The sequence below is a fragment of the Notolabrus celidotus genome, chromosome 11 (genome assembly GCF_009762535.1).
Source record: "Notolabrus celidotus isolate fNotCel1 chromosome 11, fNotCel1.pri, whole genome shotgun sequence".
Taxonomy (NCBI): domain Eukaryota; kingdom Metazoa; phylum Chordata; class Actinopteri; order Labriformes; family Labridae; genus Notolabrus; species Notolabrus celidotus.
The window spans coordinates 3,003,643-3,027,452 of NC_048282.1; the positions used below are offsets into that span (position 1 = coordinate 3,003,643).

Below are 23,810 nucleotides of genomic sequence, written 5' to 3' on the forward strand. Positions count from 1 at the left end.
TTCCTGCTTCATCGTAAATATTCTTGTTGCCATTATTTTTTATCACCCTCTTTGCGGGTCTCTGCTTCTCTCTCTCATCCTCTCATGTCCTGTCTTCGGTTCTGTCTGTTCCCCACAGATACAAGTCCAACTCGTCTCTGCTGTTGTCAGACGCACTTGTTCAGCCCAGCAGCACCTGCAGAACAGTCACTGTGAGTAATGGATGATGATGTATAATGACAAACTCATTAACTTGGACACGGATATAGAATATTTTCTTTCAGCTTTTCAAAAGAAGTTAAATTTAGGGTTGCCAGTTTAGCTCAGGTTATATATAGTCATTGCTACAGGGGGTTGACTTCGACTCTTACCGCCAAATTCCACCAGATCCGTGTCCGGTCCGTGTCCGATCCGTCACACCCTGGATCTGATAGGTTTCTATTCTAGTCAGTGTGTTAACTTCCACTGGATCCGCTCCGTTGTGTTCTGGCTGCGTCTCTGATCCAGCAGGTCAGAGTCCTCCGGATCAGATACACAAGACTTCTATTTTTACTGGATGCCGGAGCACGACGCATCAATCTCAACAGAGCAGATGGAGCGGGACAGGAAGTCAGGTTTCACCAAAACAAAATGAAAACATCCGGTTAATTTTCAGAATAAAACACTCTGTGTTATCACCAGATCATATTTCACTTAACTACAACAACAAACCAAAGTCATGATGAGCGGAGCCAGGCCTGGAGTCAACAGGTCAGAGGTTTTCAGAGGACCAGAAAGACAACATGGATGAGGAGAGGAGGAGGAGAATCCTCAGTGATTGTCGCAGGAAAACTTCGGTCACATGACTCCAGCTGTCCGGAGGTCCTGCTCCGTGCTGCGCTCTGAAAACACAACCGGTGGGTGTTGACTGACGAGAGAGCACGGAGCTTGACCACAGCGGATCGGAGACTGACCAGACATGGATCTGGTGGAAGTCCCGGGTCAGCCTTGTGCTGTATGTTCACCCCAGTCTCTCGTCCCAGTAAATCCTGTGTCTCTTCATCAGTCATTTACAGGGTGAAATGTAGAGGTCAAATTCAGTATCTGTCATGTATACATTTTTACCCTTAATTGATTGTATCGGTATTAGTTCAATAAACACCAGCTCTCCATGTATTACATGTAGACTTCACTCCCTCACTAGTTTTCTATTCCAGCCTGTATCTGAGCTGGGGTTCATGACTTCTGGGTCTGTGTGTGTTTCTTTTCCAGGCCCCTCAGTCCCTCCAGTGTGGTGTGTGTCTACAAGTCGTACGGAGAGACTCCCTACTGGCACTGCCCTGCCAGCACTCTTTCTGCAAAGGATGCTGGGAGCAGCACTGCACTGTACTAGTCAAAGATGGCTTGGGAGTGGGTGAGTGAAGAGTGTGTGTGGTGTTGGAGCTGGGCGGTAATGAAAATGATGTTATCATGGTAAAATATTCCATCTCAGTAGATATTGATAATTATCACGATAGATATCAAATCATTATTTTATTTAAATGTAAAGTCTGATTTTTGCTCCTGAGTGAAAGTTGAAGACAGTTTGTTAGTTTGTATCATTTCTGACGCTGCTAACAGGAAGCAGGTCTTTAATGTAAGATGAGATTTTTGTGAAGTTTTAGTTTGTAGATTCTTATTTTTCACAGGTTGAGATCATTACCATAATTTGAGTTAAATTTACAACAAAGATATTTGAACTTGTGTACTGTGTATCAGTTTATAGAGTATTGTTTTGAGTTGTGCTCTCCTCTTTAAGATTACTAAGGGTTAGAGGCAGAGTGATGTTGTTTCCCACAGTGCAGTGAATGCATCACGGTTATTCAGTGTTCAGTTGTCCTACAGTCGCGGTGGACATTAAACGTGTTCACAGTAGAAGTTCTCTGTGCTCTTCCTTTACCCACATCCTGAAAGTAGATTTAATGAAGTTTATTAAGTTAATAGTTAACTCAGAGTCGACTCAGTGTCAGACTAACGACTCTGCTTTGAGTTTTCTTCAGTGTCGCTTTCGCTCGTTTCAGCTGTGTTTACATTCAGCTCCAAACCTCTTTAAGCCCCGCCTTCCTCTCACCCTGCGACATGATTGGCTGTTCAATGCAGTCTTCTTCTTCTGTCTAATGTTGGGTGGCTCGTTTCAGCTGTGTTTACATTCAGCTCCAAACGTCTTTAAGCCCCGCCTACCTCTCACCCTGCAACATGATTGGCTGTTCAATGCCGTCTTCTTCTTCTGTCTAATGTTGGGTGGCTCGTTTCAGCTGTGTTTACATTCAGCTCCAAACGTCTTTAAGCCCCGCCTACCTCTCACCCTGCGACATGATTGGCTGTTCAATGCCGTCTTCTACTTCTGCCTAATGTTGGGTGGCAACTAGTGTTTAAGGCTCATTAGCGCCCCCTCCATTTTTAGTTGTTGTGGGCTGTAATTACAGCTTTATATATAGCGATTTTTTCATCAAACATTTGTTATTTATATTGAGAAACATTATATCACGATAATTATCATTATTGAATTATCGCTGAGACCAATGAGGTGTCATCAAAACTGGTATTAGTGGGCGAATCACACTTTGTTTGGTGCGAGCAGTGCAGAGTCTGTACATGAGTCTGTATGTTTGTCCTTGCATTTATGAACAGCTTTGTCTATGTCAGTGTGAGTGTGTGAGTGTGTATTTCCTGCACAGGCTCATAGCAGTTTAAGCCTCTAATCCTGTGAAAATGTATTTCACCCTGAGTGTTCTATCTTGATCAGACGAGCTGTGTCAGAAGACTGAAATAGAGCTCATCTTTTGGTCCTAAAAACACCAAGAAATCCAAGAATGACTTAGAAAGAAGGTGTGATGTGAGATTTAAATGACTCCAATCTGGTGTAAAATAAACCAGCCAGCACCACTCCTGCTTGTGATGATCAGTGTGTGTGTGTGTGTATGTCTGTGAGAGATGGTGTGCTTGTGTCAGCAGCAGAGCAGCTTGGTGTGTGGGTGTGTGCATGGACAGTGTGCATGAGTGTACCAGACTCTCTGTCCTTAAGTTTTTAAGTGTGTGGGAGCATAAGTGTTTTTTTCTATTTGTGTGTGTATGCACGTAAGTAAGTCCTTGTGCTACTTTCCCTCTCGTGAAGTTGGACCGTGTAACTGAGTCCTGAGCGTGATAAGCATTTCTCTATCAGTACGAAGGACGAATGTATGACGACAGATGATCCCAATCCAGTTTCTGGGTCACTGCAACTCTAGAAACCAGTTGCTTACACCAAACATACTGCAGACAAGCTTTCACGACACATACAAATTTAGAGTGACGGCTGGGATTTATTTGCACTTCTCTTACTACAATCTGTAAATGATTCATGGTAATGTGTGTGTGTGTGTGTGTGTTTCAGGTATCTCATGTATGGCTCAGGAATGTTCCCTGCAGATGCCAGAAGATTTTGTCCTGCCGCTGCTGCCAGGAGAGGAGCTGAAGGACAAATACAGACGCTACCTCTTCAGAGACTACGTTGAGGTGTGTGTTTTGTGCTCAGATAGCTGTGACAGTCGGCATGAATACTTTAATGAGATGTCAGAAGCATGTGGAGAGAGGATGAGAAGAAGACTCTTTTGTTTGTTTCAACAATTGAATGACTGTCTGTCACGGAGCGTTAAATCAGAATCCTCTCTGTGGCGTCATCATCACCCTCCTCACCAAGTGTCAGCCGGGTTTCCATCCAAGTTTGTTTACATAATAACTCGTGTCTGTTTTTTATAGGCTTATTCATCCACATTACAAAGAAACTAATCTTCAGAACTGTATTGTCTTTTGAGGTCAATTACAAACATTCTCCAACATCTGAGAGGAAAATAAAATAATTCCTGATGCTGTGAGGACTGAGGATTCAGAGGCAGGGTCCCTGTTCCTCTTTGTCAATCCAATTCAACAAATCAGTACCCAACTGCTTTTCTTAATTAACCCAAGCGGCAACCTACGGTCTCAAAATATGAAGCCCATGCGGAAGTGTTAAAAATTGCAATTAATCTAGAATCCACTTGAGGCTGGCTGCAGAAACACCAGTAACCACATACACACCCATTCAAAGAAGATGATCTTTACAGAAGAAATAAACATGTTTACAGCCTGGTTAAAAAAAAAGCTTGGCTCTACGTGAATTTTTTTCTAATGTGACGGTTCAGAAGATATTAATATTACAAGTTTTTGCCCAAATAAGGACATGACTGATTTGACTGACAGGCGGGAACACATAGCTGTTGGCTAGGAGGCTCAAACCCCGCCTCTTTACGTCACAGTTTGACTGGTTGAGTTCAGCATTTCCAATATGGCTCCTGCCGACAATTAGCTTCATAACAGCTCTCAGGAACAGATGGGTGACATCACGGGGACTACTTCCATTTATTACACAGTCTATGAATTAACCTTTATTTACTTTAAGCTGATCCATGAATCTGAAAATCTCCTGCAAGTTGTCCTCAGGGACAGATGTTACTGTCATCACAAATAAATCAGGTGGTGAAATAAGTTTCATGCAGCTCCGCACCGTCTCCAAACTCCAATCAATCTTAAGCACCTCAGACCTGGAAGTCATCCACACATTCATATCATCACGCATCGATTACTTTAACTCCTTATACTTTGGTATCACCCAATCTTCATTATCTCACCTTCAAATTGTCCAAAATGGAGCAGCAAGGATTCTGACAAGGTCAAAAAAAGAGAGACCACGTAACACCAGTTCTTGCCTCCCTACACTGGCTTCAGGCCAGTCACAGAGTCCATTTAAAAATCCTTCTGTCCATTTATAAAGCACTACATGGTTTGGCCCCGACTTACTTCTCAGAACTCGGGTCACCATATCACTGTCAGATCTTCTCACCAAAACTTCCTGTCTGTCCAAAGAGCGATGGGGACGGGGCCTTCTCTTCTCCCGGCCATCCAGTTCCGCCCTCTGTTGACACTTTTAAGAGACGTCTTAAAACACTTATTCTTTAGCTTTTAACTGGCCCTAACCACACTGGCTCAGCTGCTTCACTGCACTGTTTATTGTCTTGTCATTGCTGTTGTCATTATTACTGTGAATTAAATTTTTTATTTTATTGCTCTCTCACCACTCTGCTTCCCTCTCTCTTCCTCTGAATGTGTTGTTTTTACTTCATTTTCTCTTTCTTTTCCTCATTGTCTGTTGTAGAGCACTTTGGATTAGCCGTGTTGTGTGTAAAGTGCTATATAAATAAAGTTGATTTGATCACTGTCATGATGTTTTTGTTTTGTAATATAATCCCTCTGCCTGTTTCCTCAGAGTCACTTCCAGCTGCAGTTGTGTCCGGGTGCAGACTGTCCCATCGTCATCAAAGTGCAGGAGCCCCGGGCGCGCCGGGTGCAGTGTAGTCGCTGCAGTGAAGTCTTCTGGTAGGATACACACACACACACATACACACACACACAAAGATACTTTTCAATTTTCCTTTAATGATCAAATCATAATGAAGCTGTTTGTTTTGTTTTGCTACATTGTTCAAATTAAAGTCTGTATTTCTCTCTCCTCCTCAGTTTTAAATGCCGTCAGATGTACCACGCTCCCACAGACTGTGCAACAATCCGAAAATGGCTGACCAAATGTGCAGACGACTCTGAAACTGCTAACTACATCAGCGCTCACACTAAAGATGTATGAGGGATCTACTTATGTACACATACAGTATACACTCACTGGAATTACAACACACATGCACACACACTATCAATCAATCAGACTTTATTTATAAAGCACTTTTTATACATACATAAACATTATAATATTAAAGCTAGGGCTGGTAGTCACGGAAAACTAGCATGAATTTGAATGTAGCATTTCCTTAGGACTCCCTCTAACCCAAGGGTGTCCAAAGTACGGCCCGGGGGCCAATTGCGGCCCAAGGTCCATTTATTTATGGCCCCAAGCTTTCATCTTAAATTGTGTTAATTATAGCAAAGAAATTAATCACAGTTTCTTTCTACAAACAAAACTAAAGTCAACCCAGAAACGTCTCAAAAAGCTTCATATGGACTACCTTTCTAAAGCCAAAGCTCTGGGAATTCTGTCAAGATGGCAATAAAGAAGAAACACAAGGACTCTTAAGGTTGACAGGTTTTTCAAAAGAGGACACAAGACAAGATCAAATTATGAAATTGTGCAGAAAAGGAAAAATTTGGTGCATCAAAATGTTTAGAACTTAAAATGTTGTCTGCTGGTCAGACAAGTCTTAAAAACAACATGAAAAAGAAGTGTGATGAAATCCAGATCGTAATCCTGCCATAGGAAAATAATGATACAATATTTTTTCCCACATTGCCCGACCCTTATATAAAACATTTTCCTCCAGATAACGTTTGCTCATGTTTACATGGCTTGTGGAGAACTGAGGACTTTCATATATAACTTTTAGGATTCCTAAGTCTCAGTAGGAAAATAAATAAATATTTTGTAAACTGTCAGTAACATTAATATTCTCTCTCTCTTCCAGTGTCCTAAGTGCAATATCTGCATTGAGAAGAACGGAGGATGCAATCACATGGTGAGTCCGAGCTGACAGTCACACTCTCACAGAACACAGGGTGTGTAAAAGATAATCAGACTTTGAGAGCTGAAGTCCTCGGCTTAGATTGTGCGACATTTGATTACTTTGTTCTAAAGCAGATGTGGAACCTTTTTTTTTAGTAGTGTAATGATTCTTTTTAACAACGATTCGATTCGTATCATGACTCGTGGTTGCCGATACGATTAAAGGACGATATTGGTTCATTTAGAACCATACGATCCGATTCAGTAGCTTTTTAACCAAAAATTCCACCAGTGTGACTGTGAGATAAAGACCTTGATACTGGACAGTCCTAGATTCCTGTTGTTGTTGTGATGTTTATGTCCCGAGTTTTGGCCTGGAGGGACCCCCTTACTGGAGTGCTGGTCTCGCCCCTTTAGCTCGGTGTGCTAACACTTACTAACTGGTTTTAAATGGTCTATAAGTTGACATTAGATCCCAGGTCAGAGAGGAGGACCAATACAGCAGAAACAGACTTAACATCAAGTACAAGTGTTAGCATCATAGACTGAGACAGGTGTTATTGTAAACTTACTGTTTACAATAACACCTGTCATAATGTGGATTATACTGTGCTGCAAGCTTCATCAGGTCCCCAAAGTGGATGTGTTGATAGTAGGGGTGTAATGATTCTTTTTAACAACGATTTGATTCGTATCATGACTCGTGGTTGCCGATACGATTAAAGGATGATATTGGTTCATTTAGAACAATATGATCTGAAACGATTCAGTGACTTGAAATCCATTCAGTAACTTTTTAGACAAAAATTCCACCAGTGTGACTGTGAGATAAATCCCTTGATACTGGACAGTCCTAGATTCCTGTTGTTGTTGTGATGTTTTTGTCCCAAGCAAAAGCTAAAGTGTTTCCACACACTGGACCACAATGGTGGCTTGATTATTAACTTCTCCTTTGCCGTCCACCATGCTATGATTTGTTGTCTGCTGGCGCGTGGCGATGATGTCACAGACTGGTTTGCACTCAATTTTGTTGTAACTGTGCAATGACACTAAATACAGTCTCTTCCAAATGTATTCTACTTTTAACAGCCTGAATTGAGTAACGTTTAACGTCTTTGTCATTAAAAATGTAAAAAAAACTCATCCATATAAAGTCTGCTGTTCTTAAATCCAATGTGTTATTTCCTAGTATGGATACAATCCATTTATTACCTTTTAAAACGATGTTAAATCGATACATGTCGTCTGGAAGGCCAACTTGCCGAGCACAGATCGATTGTAGTCAGATCATAGGAATATGAATCGTTACACCCCTAATGTTTTTCCATTTGAACAGTTTTGAAGCCAAACATTTGAAATGTAACATGGTTTGATGAGTCTGTGTTAAAGTGTGACTCATGTTCTTGTTGTGTCAAGTTTCTGTCTCACTCATCTGAATTCTGTCTGTGTCTTTGTTTGGTTTCAGCAATGTTCCAAGTGCAAACACGGTAAGCAGTTTCTCTCAAAGCTTCACGCCTCCAGTCTGATCCACTGAAGCATGCTCTCTGTGCTCTGTGAGGCACTTTGCATCCACCTTGTGGCATGATATGTAACAGCCTTGATTTTGAGATAGGAACGGTTGATCGAACAAGAAATTCTTTATGAAAGTTGAAGCTTGGGTTATAACTCAACACAACTCAACTTTATTTATATAGCACCTTTCATACATATAAACATACAGCCCAAAGTGCTTCACAAAATAACTGAGAGAAAGAAAAAAGCAATGGTAAAATTATAAAAGGCATGATTATAAATAAAATATTTAAAATATAAAAGAAAATCAACACAGTAGAATTAATAAAATAAGTAAGTAGAGTTAACAAGATCAGATTAATATAAGAAATAAATAGATAAATAATTAAATAAGATTAATAAATGTTAAAGCAATGGTAATAATAATAAAGTCCAGGGCTAAAAATAAATTACTCCAAGTTAAAAAAACAGATTAAAAGGTCAAGTCTTAAGTTTACTTTTAAAAACACCCAGAGGAACATCTAACAGGGAAGCATTCGAGGACCTCAGTGATCAAGCTGGAACATAAAATGACAGGAGATCAGTGATGTATGGAGGAGCAAGGCTGTTAAGAGCTTTAAAAACAACTAAAGGGACTTTAAAATGAATTCTAAGAGACACAGGGAGCCAGTGCAGTTTTTAAAAGAGGGGTGACGTGATCTGTCCTCTTTTTTTCATGTTAAAACTCAGGCAGCAGCGTTCCTGACAAGCTGCAGATTTCTGAGAGATTCTTTGGGCAAACCAGGAAAAAAGGGAGTTACATTAGTCGATGCGGCTTGTGATAAAAGCACGTGTTAAAATGTTGACGTCTTTCTGAGATAAAAAAGGTCTGACTTTTTCAATGTTTGAGATGATAAAATGAAGTACTTACGACCTTGTTAAAATGAGGATTAAAATGAAAATCTGAATCTAAAACTGAGTCAAAACACAAATCACAGGAGCACAGTCATTTAGGGTACCCATAAAAGCCCTTTAAGAAGGCTTCCATTTTCTTATTTCAATATTCACACCAGGGTTACAAATGATGTGTAAGTCCAAGATGTGGTCAGTCATCTTTAGAGACCTAATAGATATTACCAGCCTCAGACAGTTCAGAATGGCTCTACCGCTTAAGACATCTTAACTGGCAATACTCTGCAATATTCATGTCACTATAACATCTTTGTGTATATCAGCTTCATTCCCAGCGCTTCTGTACATACTTAATCATTTTATTTTATTTTATTTGATCTTTATTTTATTCTATTTGATTAATTTTATTTTATTCTATTTGATCTTTATTTTATTCTTATTTATATCTTATTTTATTCCTTCTATTAATATTTTGACTTTCTTAGATACTGTTTATAAGAGGTCTCTAATGACTGAATTTCCCTCCCCGGGATAAATAAAGTATTTCTGATTCTGTTTCTGAATTCCACTTATTGTACCTAATGTATAATGTAAGTCAGTAAAGGCAGCTACTAATGTTTGTTCTGTGTCTCCTGAAAGACTTCTGCTGGATGTGTCTCGGCGACTGGAAGACCCACGGCAGTGAATACTACGAGTGCAGTCGCTACAAAGAAAACCCTGATATAGTCAACCAGAGCCAACAGGCTCAGGCCAGAGAGGCCCTCAAGAAATACCTCTTCTACTTTGAGAGGGTGAGGATCTGATTTTTTGTGCTTCAATAACTTCATAATAATGATTGTTTTATTGACACCAAGGAGCACGGTAACATTCTGTCATAAAGTAAAGGGTAAAAATCAGACAGACATTTTTATTTCCTCCTGATGATGAGACTGTTGAAGAAATGTGTCGAGTCAGTTAGAATTTAAAAAGTAAAAAGCCGTCTTTATGTAAACCTAAGACCATATGAAGGGTCATTTCAGCAAATGTCCTCCTGCATTTATGAATAATGGGGCATTTCTTCCAGGAAAGCTTTTCATTGGCTGAAAATAACAAGAACTTTTCACTTCAGTTTCAATCTCCCCATCCTTAGATCTACTGAAGAAATATTTATCTATGATTGTTTTCTATAACTGACTTCTCCTTTTGGATCGGTCTTCCACCAGTGGGAGAATCACAATAAGTCTCTGCAGCTGGAGGCTCAGACGTACCAGAGGATCCAGGAGAAGATCCAGGAGAGAGTGATGAACAACCTGGGCACCTGGATCGACTGGCAGTACCTGCATAACGCTGCAAAGCTACTGGCTAAGGTACTCGTGACCTCATCTGCACTTCTGTTTGCGCTTGATGCTGAGATGGAAAGCTAGTGATGTGATGGGAAGAACAATGGGTCAGTGCTCATATAGAGGAGGAAAGAAAGACAGATGCACATAAATCAACAAATCATGAAATGACTGGGGTCATTTCTAACATTTTAGCAATATGTTGTAACCTGTCAAGTTTGTTTTAATTGAATTAGAAGTGGAGAAAGAAAGAGAGCATTGAACATGATGCCTAATTTAGCTGCAAACAAAGAATACTGAAGGCGCTGGTATTCATGTAGACACCTCACTCTGAAAACAACATGTTTGAGTCACATTCATCAACACCTGTGGAAGGAGTTTGGATTACTTGAAGGCCAACTGTTCTCTTACCTTGTCAAACATCTGTCATGCTGTGACAAGCTCTCAGTAGAAGAAACCTCATTTGAAGTATTTTTCTACTTAATGCATGATGTCCATTAATCTGTGCTTCATGAGTTTAAGATGACATATCTACTTTCAAACTCAAGTATTTTCCATCTTTAGTAGATCATCCGCACAAGTGAAGTGGCAGAATAGTAATCATGTCAATCAATGATCTATTGTTCATGCTGCCTCAGCAAAGCCCGGTGCATATTGAGAGATCCATCCCACCCTGGACTCTCTCTGTTTGAACGGGTCTCTTCGGGTAGACGTTTCAGGACACTGAAAACATGAACACACTCAAAAACAGTTTCTACCCAAATCAATCAATCAGACTTAAATTTATAAGGGCTTTTCATACAGTGACATTGTAACATAAAGTGCTGTAAATAAAAACAACTTCAAATAAAATACATTAAAAAAAATAAAAAAATAAAAAAATATATAAAAATAAAAAGACCCCCCATCCTAATTCCCCAAATTCAAACCAGGACATTAAACTCACCAAAATGAAATTCATTTCTAAGATAATAAAACATTACAATATTAAACCACTAAAAGAAAATAAGATGATATACTTAAAATAACTAAATGCATAAAATAAAAAAGGGACTCAAATTTGAACAAGGGAATAAATAAATAAATGAAAGAAATAAAAAGTGATTAAAATTTGAAAAAGGTAATAAATAAACAAATGAAATAAATAGAGCGATTAAAATTTGAACTAGATAATAAATAAATAAAAAGTGATTGAAATTTGAACTAGATAATAAATAAATAATAAATAAATAAACAAAACTTGACTAAAATTTGAACTAGGTAATAAATAAATAAATGAAATAAATAAAGAGTGATTTAAAATTTGAACTAGATAATACATAAATAAAAAGTGATTGAAATTTGAACTAGATAATAAATAAATAATAAATAAATAAACAAAACTTGACTAAAATTTGAACTAGGTAATAAATAAATAAATGAAATAAATAGAGTGATTTAAAATTTGAACTAGATAATACATAAATAGTAAATAGATAAATAAAACGTGACTAAAATTTGAAATAGGTAATAAATAAACAAATGAAATAAATAGAGTGATTTAAAATTTGAACTAGATTATTAAATAAAAAGTGATTAAAATTTGAACTAGATAATAAATAAATGAAATAAATAAAGAGTGATTTAAAATTTGAACTAGATAATAAATAAATAAGAAGTGATTAAAATTTGAACTAGATAATAAATAAATAAGAAGTGATTAAAATTTGAACTAGATAATAAATAAATGAAATAAATAAAGAGTGATTTAAAATTTGAACTAGATAATAAATAAATAAGAAGTGACTAAAATTTAAACTAGATAATAAATAAATAAAAAGTGATTAAAATTTGAACTAGATAATAAATAAATAAAAAGTGACTAAAATTTGAACTAGATAATAAATAAATAAAAAGTGACTAAAATTTGAACTAGATAATAAATAAATAAGAAGTGACTAAAATTTAAACTAGATAATAAATAAATAAAAAGTGACTACAATTTGAACTAGATAATAAATAAATAATAAATAAATAAAAAGTGACTAAAATTTGAACTAGATAATAAATAAATAAAAAGTGACTACACTTTGAACTAGATAATAAATGAATAAATAAAAAGTTATTAAAATTAGAATTAAGTTGAATAAATAAAGCTGTTATAAGAATAAAACTCAGTTAAAAGCGAGACTAAAAAGGTCTGTCTTGAGTTTGCTTTTAAAATGTTGATGCTCTTTGCAGCCCTCAGATCTTCAGGTAGTGTTCCACAGACCTGAGGGCCGTGATGATAAAAGGCTGCCTCACTGTGGCTCTTTGATCTGGCTTTTTTAACTGCACTTGTCACTGCCAAACTTCAGCATACAATAACAAAAGACTTCTTCTCCTTTTCTTTTAAAAGTTAGACTAGGAACATGTTTTGGTTTTTTAGTTTTACTGATACTGCTCTTGAATTGGTTTTTAACTGCCTGAATTTGATGTTTTATTTTCAAAAAGGTCTTATTAAATTGTATTAATGTGTTTTGTCTTTTTGATTCCAGTGCCGCTACACGCTGCAGTACACGTACCCTTACGCCTATTACATGGAGTCAGGCCCACGGAAGAAACTGGTGAGGACCAAACATGTCTGCTGAAAACTCTGATAACAAGCAACAGAGGAGTCACCCTGTGAACCTCCCTGCTTTCCAAACACCTTATTTTTTGTTCCTACATCTTTTATTAAGTCTGTACCCGGCAGTGTTTGTTGTATCTTTTTATTGTCTCTGTTTTTCACTCTGCTTTCTTTTCTGTACTTCCTCCCCAGTTTGAGTACCAGCAGGCCCAGCTGGAAGCAGAGATTGAAAACCTGTCATGGAAGGTGGAGCGGGCTGACACCTACGAGAGAGGAGTGGTTGGAGGCGAGGGGGAGCTCAGCGCCAGTGACAGAGGGGTAGGAACTATTGATGGACTTCAATGATTATGATGTATTTAGATGATCTATAGACAGCAGGGATGACTAACTGTCTTGTGAGGGTATTACTTAAGATGCATTTTCATCAAGAGTTCTGGGTTCTTTTAGCCCCCAGAACTACTTTACCCTGAACTAAACGGTTCCTGTGCCCCCATTGTTGTCTGCGTTTCGACCGCGGGCTGAAGTCCCGGGTAGATTGTGTAAATCAGGCCAGTGACATATGGAGAAAAAAAAGTAAAAGCACTACACCACCAGACCAGTAGAGGGCAGTAAAACAAAGAGGGATGCCATTATTCATCACAGATGACACCATAGAAGCAGACGGACAGGCTGGTATCATTATGAGCAACACAACAGTTAGCCTGTTAGCATGAAGAGACTCAGCTGGCTCTGTTTTAGATGGTGCTATATTTCATCACAGATGGATTCACTGAATCAACACGTGAGAGGAGATAAGCACGAGTAGCAAAGACGTTTCAACACGCCTTTAAAATCCTTTTGAACTCAAAAAGCCGTGGCAGAGATCGGCCGGTGTTCTGGTTTAAACAGCGACCCTGTTAACTGGATACTCTCAGCCGGATGCATCCCTCATAAACGTCTTTAGACGATCATTAAATATCTGATGAGGATATTTTGAAATCTTAATAAAAACTAAACTAGTTTGCATTCCCAGGAACTCCCTCTGTGTTTCAACAGCTGTGTAAACTCCACAAACACTGACACGTTCAGCTGAAGGTCTCCAGTTTACAGGGTCACTTTTAAAACCGGAACACCGGGAGAGACGCATTCACGGTGGGCTGAGAGAAGACTACTGTTACAAGCTGCTAAATCAAGAGAATCACAGCTTCTTCTTTTGAAAAGTACACACACATACAAAAAAGATAGAACAAATCAAAACTAATGAAAGAAAGAGAAATCAAGTGAATCACAGATGTGTGTGATGTTATTGTGGACGGAGGGTGGAATAAAAACACTGAGGTTAATCTACCAATCAGACACGTGCAGCATTGCAGGCCCTGCCCCCCGAAAGTCCCGGGACCTTTTGGAAAGTAATACCCCTCCCCAAAAAAGGGGCTTTTTAGGGGGGAGATTATCTACCCCTGAACTAAATTTAGACCTTGGGTCCACCGGTCAAAACGCACGTAGTTCTGGGGTAAAGTTCCTGCGGTTGAAAAACGCCTCATGACTTTAATGTAGTTTAGATTGTGTTGTTTTTGTTTGTGTTTAACAGCAACATCTTGTTTTCACAGGATCTGGAGAATCAGATGCACATCGCTGAGCAGAGGCGACGCACGCTGCTGAAGGATTTCCACGATACCTGAGGCCCAATCGCCGCTGCAAAGCACCAGCATCTCCCTCCCTCCTTCTCTCCTTCTTTCCTCGCCTCCTCTCTTTGATTCCTTCCAGTCATCCCTCGATGCAGTCATACTGACCCCTCTTTTTGCTTCTCTCCGCTCGCTCATTTGCTTTTTTTTTTTCTTTCTTTCTTTCTGTTTCTCCCTCCTCTTGCTCCCACAATGCTGCAGGGTCACAGAATGGCACGATTGTATCTCCCCTCCTCTTCTTCTTCTCATTCTCATCCCCCGGCTCATTCACAGGTTTCGGATTCACAGCATCACACTCACTGCAGTCACACTTGTTGCAGCTTTTCTTATCTGATCAAAGAGGTTGTGTGTCAGAAACCAGTTGGTATGTGGATAAATTATATTTTATATCACATAAAGCATTAATACACAAACATGAGCAGCTATAAGCATCCTGTTACCTTTTGAAGAAAGTGTAAGAACCACAGCTGTTGTTCTCCAACGTTATTCTAGGACAGCAAAATAAACCTGCTCGTGATGGAGGATCTTTTTTTTGTATGGAGATGAAATAAAATTCCTTCAAAGAGATTGCAGATTGTGGATCTATATTTGATGGTTTCACATGGACCATAATGACTATCTGGCTCTTTATAGCAGTAGTCCCCTTAGAGCTGATTGGCTGAAACAAAAGCAAAGTTAATGCTCTGAAAGTCAACATTTAAATCTAGCTACCTCTGGAAAATTAAAACCAACAAGAGGACAAGTAGCTCTTCCTGTTTTACTGTTAGCATCTGGTTTTGCAAAGCTTGAGATTTGACGAGCTATAGCAGAGTGATGCTTTCAGACAACAGGTCCCTGGTTTGGTTTTAAACGAACTTTGTTTTTGACCAAATCAGGTGCAGCTTCACTACCAAGCAAATCCTGAATGCCAGATCAAGGAGACCTAGAAGTGCTTTTTGATATTTAGGGTTTACTGGGAGAAACCGGTGGCCTCAGTTCCACATAGCTCTCAAAAATATTTTGCTATGATGCATGTTCATGTACAGAGAAACTACAGAATGAGTTGAATTGTGTTTAGTTGACATCCTTTTTTTTTTTTAGATTTTGTCACCAGTGTTTCACAATAAATACCTCCCTCCCTTCCCCCTGTCCTTATCTGCACCCTGAGCTGCTGCAGCTTCTACTGCCAGCAAATAGTTGCTAGTCATTATGGTCGAAGTCAAACTAAAATTCCTGAAGTTTCATTCTTGTCTCTTGAGATGATGTTGCTGTTTGTCTTCAGTGTAAAAATCGATCTGTAGCACCTCAACTGATCAGATGATAAAGATGTGTTGAAGCGCCAAGTGTACCCTCAGCCATTCATGCACACTACACCACACCACACATTGACTTAGCATTTACACACACACACACACACACACCAGACACTCTGCGCAGGAAATAAACTGCAACTGTTAATTTGTCCTCCTCCCTCACATCGTGCACTCTGCTCTTTCTTTACAGTCACTACCTTTGCTCTATTTTGCTCTTTGTTCTCACTTTTTCTTCACTTTGTCCACTTTTCTTTTGGAAAATGGCTGTTGATAGATAGACCATATAAAAAAAAAATGGGGGGAAAAAAGAAAAAAAAATACAAAAAAAATTGTTGTAATTTTCAACGGTTGTACATTAATACTGAAATAGAGTTACTGAGAGAGTTTTTAAAACCGGACCCAGTCTCCTGTGTGTTCATTATACAAACGCACACCTGCAAACACACAGATCAAACCATGTCGACAGAAATCAAAGTTTAAAATCATGTTAAAGAAGCAAAAAAAAAAGGTAATAAATGTTTGTCTCAGTTTGTGTTTTTCACTATGTATGCAAGGAAGAACTCAAACCTTTGGAAGGAGTTTCATAAAGCACCATTACATCCAGATCAATCTGTATTTGTATAGCACCAAATCACAATGTCATCTCAAGACTCTTTTACAAACAGAGCAGGTCTAGACCACTCTATGTCAAATTATGAACAGAGACCCAACACCAAGACAGGAGAAGACTCAGTCTGACCCCACCTGAATCCACCATGAGCATTGCACCTCACAGTATTTAGCTAGTTACAGCGGAGAGGACAAACTTCCTTTAACAGGCAGAAACCTCGAGCAGGACCAGACTCATGTTAGACAGACATCTGCTGAGACCCAGTTGGGTCTGGAAAGAGGGATAGAGGAGAATAAGAGAGAGATGGAGCGCTGATAGTGATGAGACGAGTAGTAGAAGCTGTTGCCGCTGGAGTCCAGCACGTCTGTATCAGCTGGAGTCTGGAACGTCCACAGCAGGAGGACGTCTACGGCAGCTCAGAGGAACCTACGAGACAAGGGAGCTCAGGGACTCCAGAAAGGTCTATGGTTAGTAACTTTAATGGGACAGGGAGAGTTAAAGTAAGGGATGAGGGGGTTGGGGGTAAGGGGATGAGAAAGGATCCCAGTGTGTCAGTTCCCCAGCAGTCTAAGCCTATAGCAGCATAACTAAGAGCTGGTCCAAGCCTGATCCAGCTCTAACTATAAGTTTTATCAAAAAGGAAAGTTTGAAGCCTACTCTTAAAAGTAGAGAGGGTGTCTGCCTCCCAGACCCTGACTGGTAGATGATTCCAAAGGAGAGGGGCCTGATAACTGAAGGTTCTACTCCCCATACTACTTTTAGAGACTTTAGGTACAATGAGCAGGCCATATATCAACATGCTCCTCACCAGGTTTCTTCTCATTGCAAGTACTTTGAGACATGAATGAACCAGCTGACCTACCCTATGACATGAGGACATTTCATGAGATGAGGTCAGGTTACTTTATTTGTACCCGTAGGTAAACTTGTTTTGCAGCCAGTGAGATGTTAGGTCGATACAAAATTACAAGATAGACTTCAGACAGAACAATCTACTTAATGTGCAAAACATACAAAAAATATCCTAAAAACTAATCTAACACTAAAAATGGTAAAATGAATAGACATGATAAAATGATAAAAGTGCTAAAGGTTCCATTTAAAAAGCACATCAGAAAACAGTCAACCAATAAAAACAATGGAATTACATGAATAAATAAGACAATCTGGGCTCAAGTCATAAGATTGGAGGCTGACTGTGTGAGAAAATACAAGCTATTGCTTGTTCAGCTCAGTAACAGCAGCAGGAACAAAGCTTTTCTTGTGACGCTGTGTCCGGCACCTTGGGACTAAAAACCGTCGTCCAGAGTGTACAGTCATGGCCAAAAGTTTTGAGAATGACACAACTATTAATTTTCACAAAGTCTGCTATTTCAGTTTTTATAATGGCAACTTGCATATACTCCAGAATGTTATGAGGAGTGATCAGCTCAACTGCAATTAATTGCAAAGTCCCTCTTTGCCTTGAAAATGAACTTTATCACCAAAAACACATTTCCACTGCATTTCAGCCCTGCCACAAAAGGACCAGCTAACATCATTTCAATGACACACAGGTGTCACACACATTAACACAGGTGTGGGTGTTGATGAGGACAAGGCTGGCGATCAATCTGTCATGATTGAGTGACTGGACACTTTAAAAGGAAGATGGTGCATGACACCATTGTTCCTCATCTGTTAGCCATGGTTACCTGCAAGGAAACACGTGCATCCATCATTGCATTGCACAAAAAGGGCCTAACAGGGAAGTTTATAGCAGCGAGTAAGATTGCACCTCAGTCAGCCGTCTATCCAATTATCAAGAACTTCAAGGAGAGAGGTTCAATTGTTGCCAAACAGGCTCCAGGGCGCCCAAGAAAGTCCAGCAAGCGCCAGGACCGTCTCCTGAAGGTGTTACAGCTGCGGGATCGTTCCACCACCAGTGCAGAGCTTGCTCAGGAATGGCAGCAGGCAGGTGAGAGTGCATCTGCACGCACAGTGAGGCGAAGACTTTTGGAGTAAGGCCTGGTGTCAAGGAGGGCAGCAAAGAAGCCACTTCTCTCCAGTAAAAACATCAGGGACAGACTGATATTCTGCAGAAGGTACAGGGACTGGACTGCTGAGGACTGGGGTAAAGTCATTTTCTCTGATGAATCCCCTTTCCCATTGTTTGGGGCATCTGGAGGAAGGCTTGTTCAGAGAAGACGAGGTGAGCGCTACCATCAGTCCTGTCTCTTGCCAACAGTGAAGCATACTGACACCACTCATGTGTGGGGTTGCTTTTCGGTCAAGGGAGTGGGCTCTCTCACAATCTTGCCTAAAAACACAGCCATGAATAAAGAATGGTACCAGAACGTCCTCCGAGAGCAACTTCTCCCAACCATCCAAGGGCAGTTTGGTGATGAAGAATGCCTTTTCCAGCATGATGGAGCACCTTGCCATAAAGCAAAAGTCAGAACAAAATGGCTCGGGGAACAAAACATTAAGATTTTGGGCCCTTGGCCAGGAAACTCCCCAGATCTTAATCCCATTGAGAACTTGTGGTCAATCCTCAAGAGGCGGGTGGACAATCAAAAACCCACAAATTCTGACAAACTCCAAGCATTGATTATGCAAGAATGGACTGCCATCAGTCAGGATTTGGTCCAGAAGTTGATTGACAGCATGCCAGGGAGAATTGCAGAGGTCTTGAAAAAGAAGAGTCAACACTGCAAATATTGACTTATTGCATGAATTCTGTGTAATTCTCAATAAAAGCTTTTGATACTTATGAAATGCTTCTAATTGTATTTCATTATACCATAGAAACATCTGACAAAAACACCTAAAAACCCTGAAGCAGCAGACTTTGTGAAAATGTAATATTTGTGTCATTCTCAAAACTTTTGGCCATGACTGTAGAAGCTGGTAATCACTGTGCAGAGGGTGTGAGGCATTATTTAAAATAGAGGTGGATATCCACTGTTCCTGATTAGTGTACAGGGAAACTGTGGATGCCTGTGGCTCACCAATCAACTTGCTTGACCATTTAACTATCTGGTTTAAAGAGTTCCTTTCCTTTAGAGTGATTTGGCCAAACCACGAGACTAGGGAGAAGGACACAACAGATTCGATGAGTTGTTCTTTGCTATCAGGGCGAGGGTTGTGAAATGCAACTGTTTTAGCATGTGTCAGCCATCAGTACAGCCTACTTACAACATGAAGTCCTACAAGTTTAAACCAAACCTAGCTGAGGCATCTTTTCACTGTAGATCATGCTGTGTTGGAAGTCCATGCACCCGAGCCATGTTACTAAATACTGGAAAACTTTTTTTCACATTAATTTAATGAACATTCATTATTTTAAATAGTGTGAAAGTATTTTTTGAAAAGTTTTGAATCAAATTAAATGAAAGCAAGAGATATTTTAACAGTTTAATATTAAAAATGATTTGTTCTGGTAGTCAAATTTTAAAGCCTTCAGATTCAGAGAACTTTATTAATCCCTGAGGGCAGTTTGGTTTGCAGTGTACCAGCTTGTCGATAAACAACACGAACACTAACAAACAGACAAACAGCACTCAACAGTCAACATGTCAGTGACAACAACAGTGCAAGATGGGGCTTGTCATGATGAGTAAAATAATTAATTAAAGGTGACATATCATGCAAAATTGACTTTTTAATGGTTCTTTACCTGAAATATGTTTCCCTGGCATGTCTACAAACCCCCCGAGAATGAAAAAATCCATTCTGCCCCTGTTCTGATTTCTACACCTTTCTGTAAATGTGTGTGAAACGAGCCGTTTCAGACTTCAGTGTTTTTGTTACGTAACAACAATATCCGGTCTGTCACGGAGTCAGAGCTCGGAGCTTGTTCAGCCCATAGACTGTATAAAATAATACTGAATCCCTCCTCTGTTTTTCATTACCTGCACACATGTGTGCTAACAAGGAGCTTAGGAGGGAGGCATGCTAGTTGTAGGCTGTCTTAATAAACACAAAGGTCGGTTTTACTCCCCACGTCTGCAGATTTGAAGATATAGTGGATGATTTTTATTTGTCATGGATAAGTGCTCGCGCTAATTAGCATAGCCACATAGCTATATGTTCGTAGCTGTAGCTGTAGCTGTAGACATACTGTCAAATAAAACAACCAGAAACACTAAATCTGTGACCAATCCTTCAGAAAAGGTCCTGCTGCCTTTCTGGCAGAGGTCGGTTTTACTCCCCACGTCTGCAGATTTGAAGATCTAGTGGATGATTTTTATTTATCATGGATAAGTGCTAGCGCTAGTTAGCATAGCCACATAGCTACATGTTCGTAGCTGTGTACCAAGACACACGTCTACATACTGATAAATAAAACAACAAGAAACACTAAATCTATGACCAATCCTTCAGAAAGGTCCTGCTGCAGGCGCCTCTCCGTCAGGATCAGATTCAGGATCAGATTCAGAGGGTTGAAGTAACGCAATCTCTGAGCAGCCGTGTATATTCAGCCAACATGTAAACATTAGATCAACGTGCTGGAGAGCCGAGGGCACATCCACTTCCTGAGGGGGCGTGGTCAGAGAGAAAACAGAGTGTTCTGATGAGGAATGAAGAAGAGGGTTTTTCAGGCAGACCAAAATCTGATTTCAAAGTGTTTTTTTGAGCATAAACTTTAAAGACATGTTTTGGGGACCTCTTAGACCAATATATATTGATGAAAAAAGCGTGATATGTCCCCTTTAAAATGGACTGAAATAGCTTTTTTTTAAAAACAGCAGTGAGGAAAAAATACTAAGAACCACCTTGTAAATACACAACTTCACAGCTTCACAAGGACAATCTGTTACAAGCTGTTAAAAACTGCTATCAGCATGTAGAAGTCTGATGGCAGAAGGAATAAATGATCTGTTTGTTTTCCTCAGAGGAGCGAGATAGCGCCGCCCTGTGGGCATTAAAGAGAACTCCTTGGCCAGGAGGATTTCAGGTTGGCCTATTATCCCTCTGGCTTTAGTGGTAGTGCGGTTCCTCCAAAGGGAACCCAGATCCTGCTGCTGTACACCAATCATTTTGGAGCAGATTTTAATAATACAGTTCATACTGTTCTGGTCTTTCAAAGAGAGACCATGAAACCAGCAGATAAAAGAAAAGGGTTAAAGACTTTCAATAAAAGAGTGATACAAACTGGATCAAATATTCTCTGAGACTCTAAAAGAGTTCAGGTGTGTTCTCTGTTGTCCACGTTTTAAAATCAGCTCTGTGTTTTCTGTGAATTTTAAGTTGGAGTCAAACACTGCGAAGGTATTTGTCTGAGTCCACAATGTGGACTTCACCTACATTGATAATGCTGGCTTTGGGTTTGGGCAGCGGTGAACCAAGTCCCCGTCTTCATGACTGAAGTCAGAGTATAGATCCTCCTGGTCAAACATTACTCCTATACAAGTGAAAGTTGTTCAGTCAGATTCTGACTTGAGTTAAAGTCCTGGAGTACTTGATTTTAAAAATACTGAAGTATTCAAAGTACTTTTTAAAATATTTCTAAACGTATTTTCACAAAGCATGAGGTCAGTCAAGAATGCATGGGTGAACATTCTGCTCCGTTCTGTTTATCTAGAAAACATGATTTCATATCTAAAAAGTCTACCATGAAATCTAAACTAAGTTACTACAAGCACAGACAAGTTTACAATGTTCCTCTGGAATCAAAGCAGTGTGTTAGCTCCAGACCTCCACATGCTGTCTCAGGTTAGATGCTGATGTTTTGGAGGCTGTGATGAAGTTTGTGTAGTAAACAGATCAGAGATTTACAACAATACAACAATCATTCTTTATATCAAAACCTCAAACGTGGGTTTAAAATATGGCCGTGGTGCTCAGGCAGAGAATCATCATCCTTCTCAGTCATAGCCATCATCACCACGACTAAATGAACGCACTGATCTGAAGAACGTTTGATCTACGCTCAACCCAGGTACGGCTACACCACTGAGACAAACCAAACACAAGGACACCAACAGTTCACGGTCTTTGGGATCTGATTTCAGAAAAGAAGACTCATCAGCTGACTTCAAAGATAAAGTAGAGAGTAACTAGAGCACTGATAGAAATGTAGAGGAGTTAAAAGGATGATATTGTCTTTAAATGGAGTCAAAGTAATAAGTTCACCAAAAAATAATAATCAAGTAAAGTACAGATACTCAAAACATGTACTCAAGTACATTTACTTTGTCACTGCCCACCACTGGGTTTGGGGCAGTCTTGGGCAAAGGATGACAAAGCCACACCATGGTCAGAGTCTGGGCCTTGAAAGAGAGACAACAGAGCAGTGTCATCTGAGAACTTAACCAGATACTGGCCCTCTGGAGAAGCTCTGCAACTGTCTGTGTACATGAGAAACAGCAGGGGAGAAAGGACACAGCCTTGAGGGGAACCTGTACTGGACTTGATAGACTGTGAAATGCAACCATTCACAAAAACTTGCTTCGAGCACAGCTTTGTTACACTGGCCTGTAATATTGGTATGCAGGTGCACTCAAAGAAATGAAACTGATACATCCAAGCCCTTTAAAAGAAGAACTCAATGTACCTGTCATGAATGAGATGAGTATTTAGAATTGTATAACTTCTTGCACATCTTAATTGTATATATGAATGGGTGGACTTCCACTATTTTTATTTTTAGATAATGTGAAAATGTGATGACACATTCTGCAGGTCCTCAGACCACCTTTGACATTATCATATTGGCACCTCATTTGGTCCAGAGTGAGGGTTAGGTGGTGGTGTCTGTCACAGCCTAATATAGTGATGTGTAACACAGTGCCAAGATAGTATTAACTGCAGCGCTGCTCCTCCTGACCTTATGTGTTTGTGTGGCCCAGTTTCCCTTCACTCAGCAACATGCAGTGTGAAGAAAGATTGCACCCTCAAGTGGTAATCCCAAAGAAGGACAGGCACCGGGGTGTTGCTGACGAAAAGCAAGTCATGGTTTGAGAAAGTTTTGAAGACATTATACAATAAGATGTTTTCACAGGAAGGGAGAAATAGGTTGCTCTTTCTCCTCCTTACAATCTGCAGATCACGCTGTTCGATATTGTCAGAGGAGAATTTTCATTTCAATAAAATGTGAAGACAAACAACAACAACAAAATATTAATTATACATGTACACACTAGACATCAAAACTATGAAATAATCTGGTTTTACCATAATCTGGATTACAACAGTAGTCAAATAGGTCTATCCATTGTGTACTAACCCTACCTCTGAACAACACAACTGATGGTCTCAAACACATTAAGAAGGCAAGTCATTCTATAAATGAACTCTTGACAAGGCTCATGTTCATTAGAAACCATTCCAGGAGACCACTTCATGAAGCAGACTGAGAGAATACCAAGAGTGTGCAAAGCTGTCATGAAGGAAAAAGGAGGCTACTTTACAGAATCTAAAATATAAAACAG

General features: G+C 39.6%; 1 protein-coding gene across 1 annotated transcript in view; it reads left to right on the forward strand.

Moving 5' to 3' along the window:
- Positions 1-15,812, forward strand: part of arih2 (ariadne homolog 2 (Drosophila)) — a 31,085-nt gene extending 15,273 nt beyond the window's left edge. Inside the window, exons 4-15 of the mRNA XM_034695314.1 lie at positions 119-191; positions 1,231-1,372; positions 3,371-3,492; positions 5,279-5,388; positions 5,530-5,647; positions 6,483-6,533; positions 7,986-8,007; positions 9,563-9,714; positions 10,126-10,269; positions 12,759-12,827; positions 13,022-13,147; positions 14,419-15,812. Coding sequence (XP_034551205.1) covers positions 119-191; positions 1,231-1,372; positions 3,371-3,492; positions 5,279-5,388; positions 5,530-5,647; positions 6,483-6,533; positions 7,986-8,007; positions 9,563-9,714; positions 10,126-10,269; positions 12,759-12,827; positions 13,022-13,147; positions 14,419-14,490 — 1,201 coding nt within the window. The 3' untranslated portion in view covers positions 14,491-15,812. The remainder of the gene's footprint in view (positions 1-118; positions 192-1,230; positions 1,373-3,370; positions 3,493-5,278; positions 5,389-5,529; positions 5,648-6,482; positions 6,534-7,985; positions 8,008-9,562; positions 9,715-10,125; positions 10,270-12,758; positions 12,828-13,021; positions 13,148-14,418) is intronic.
- Positions 15,813-23,810: the final 7,998 nt, after the last annotated feature.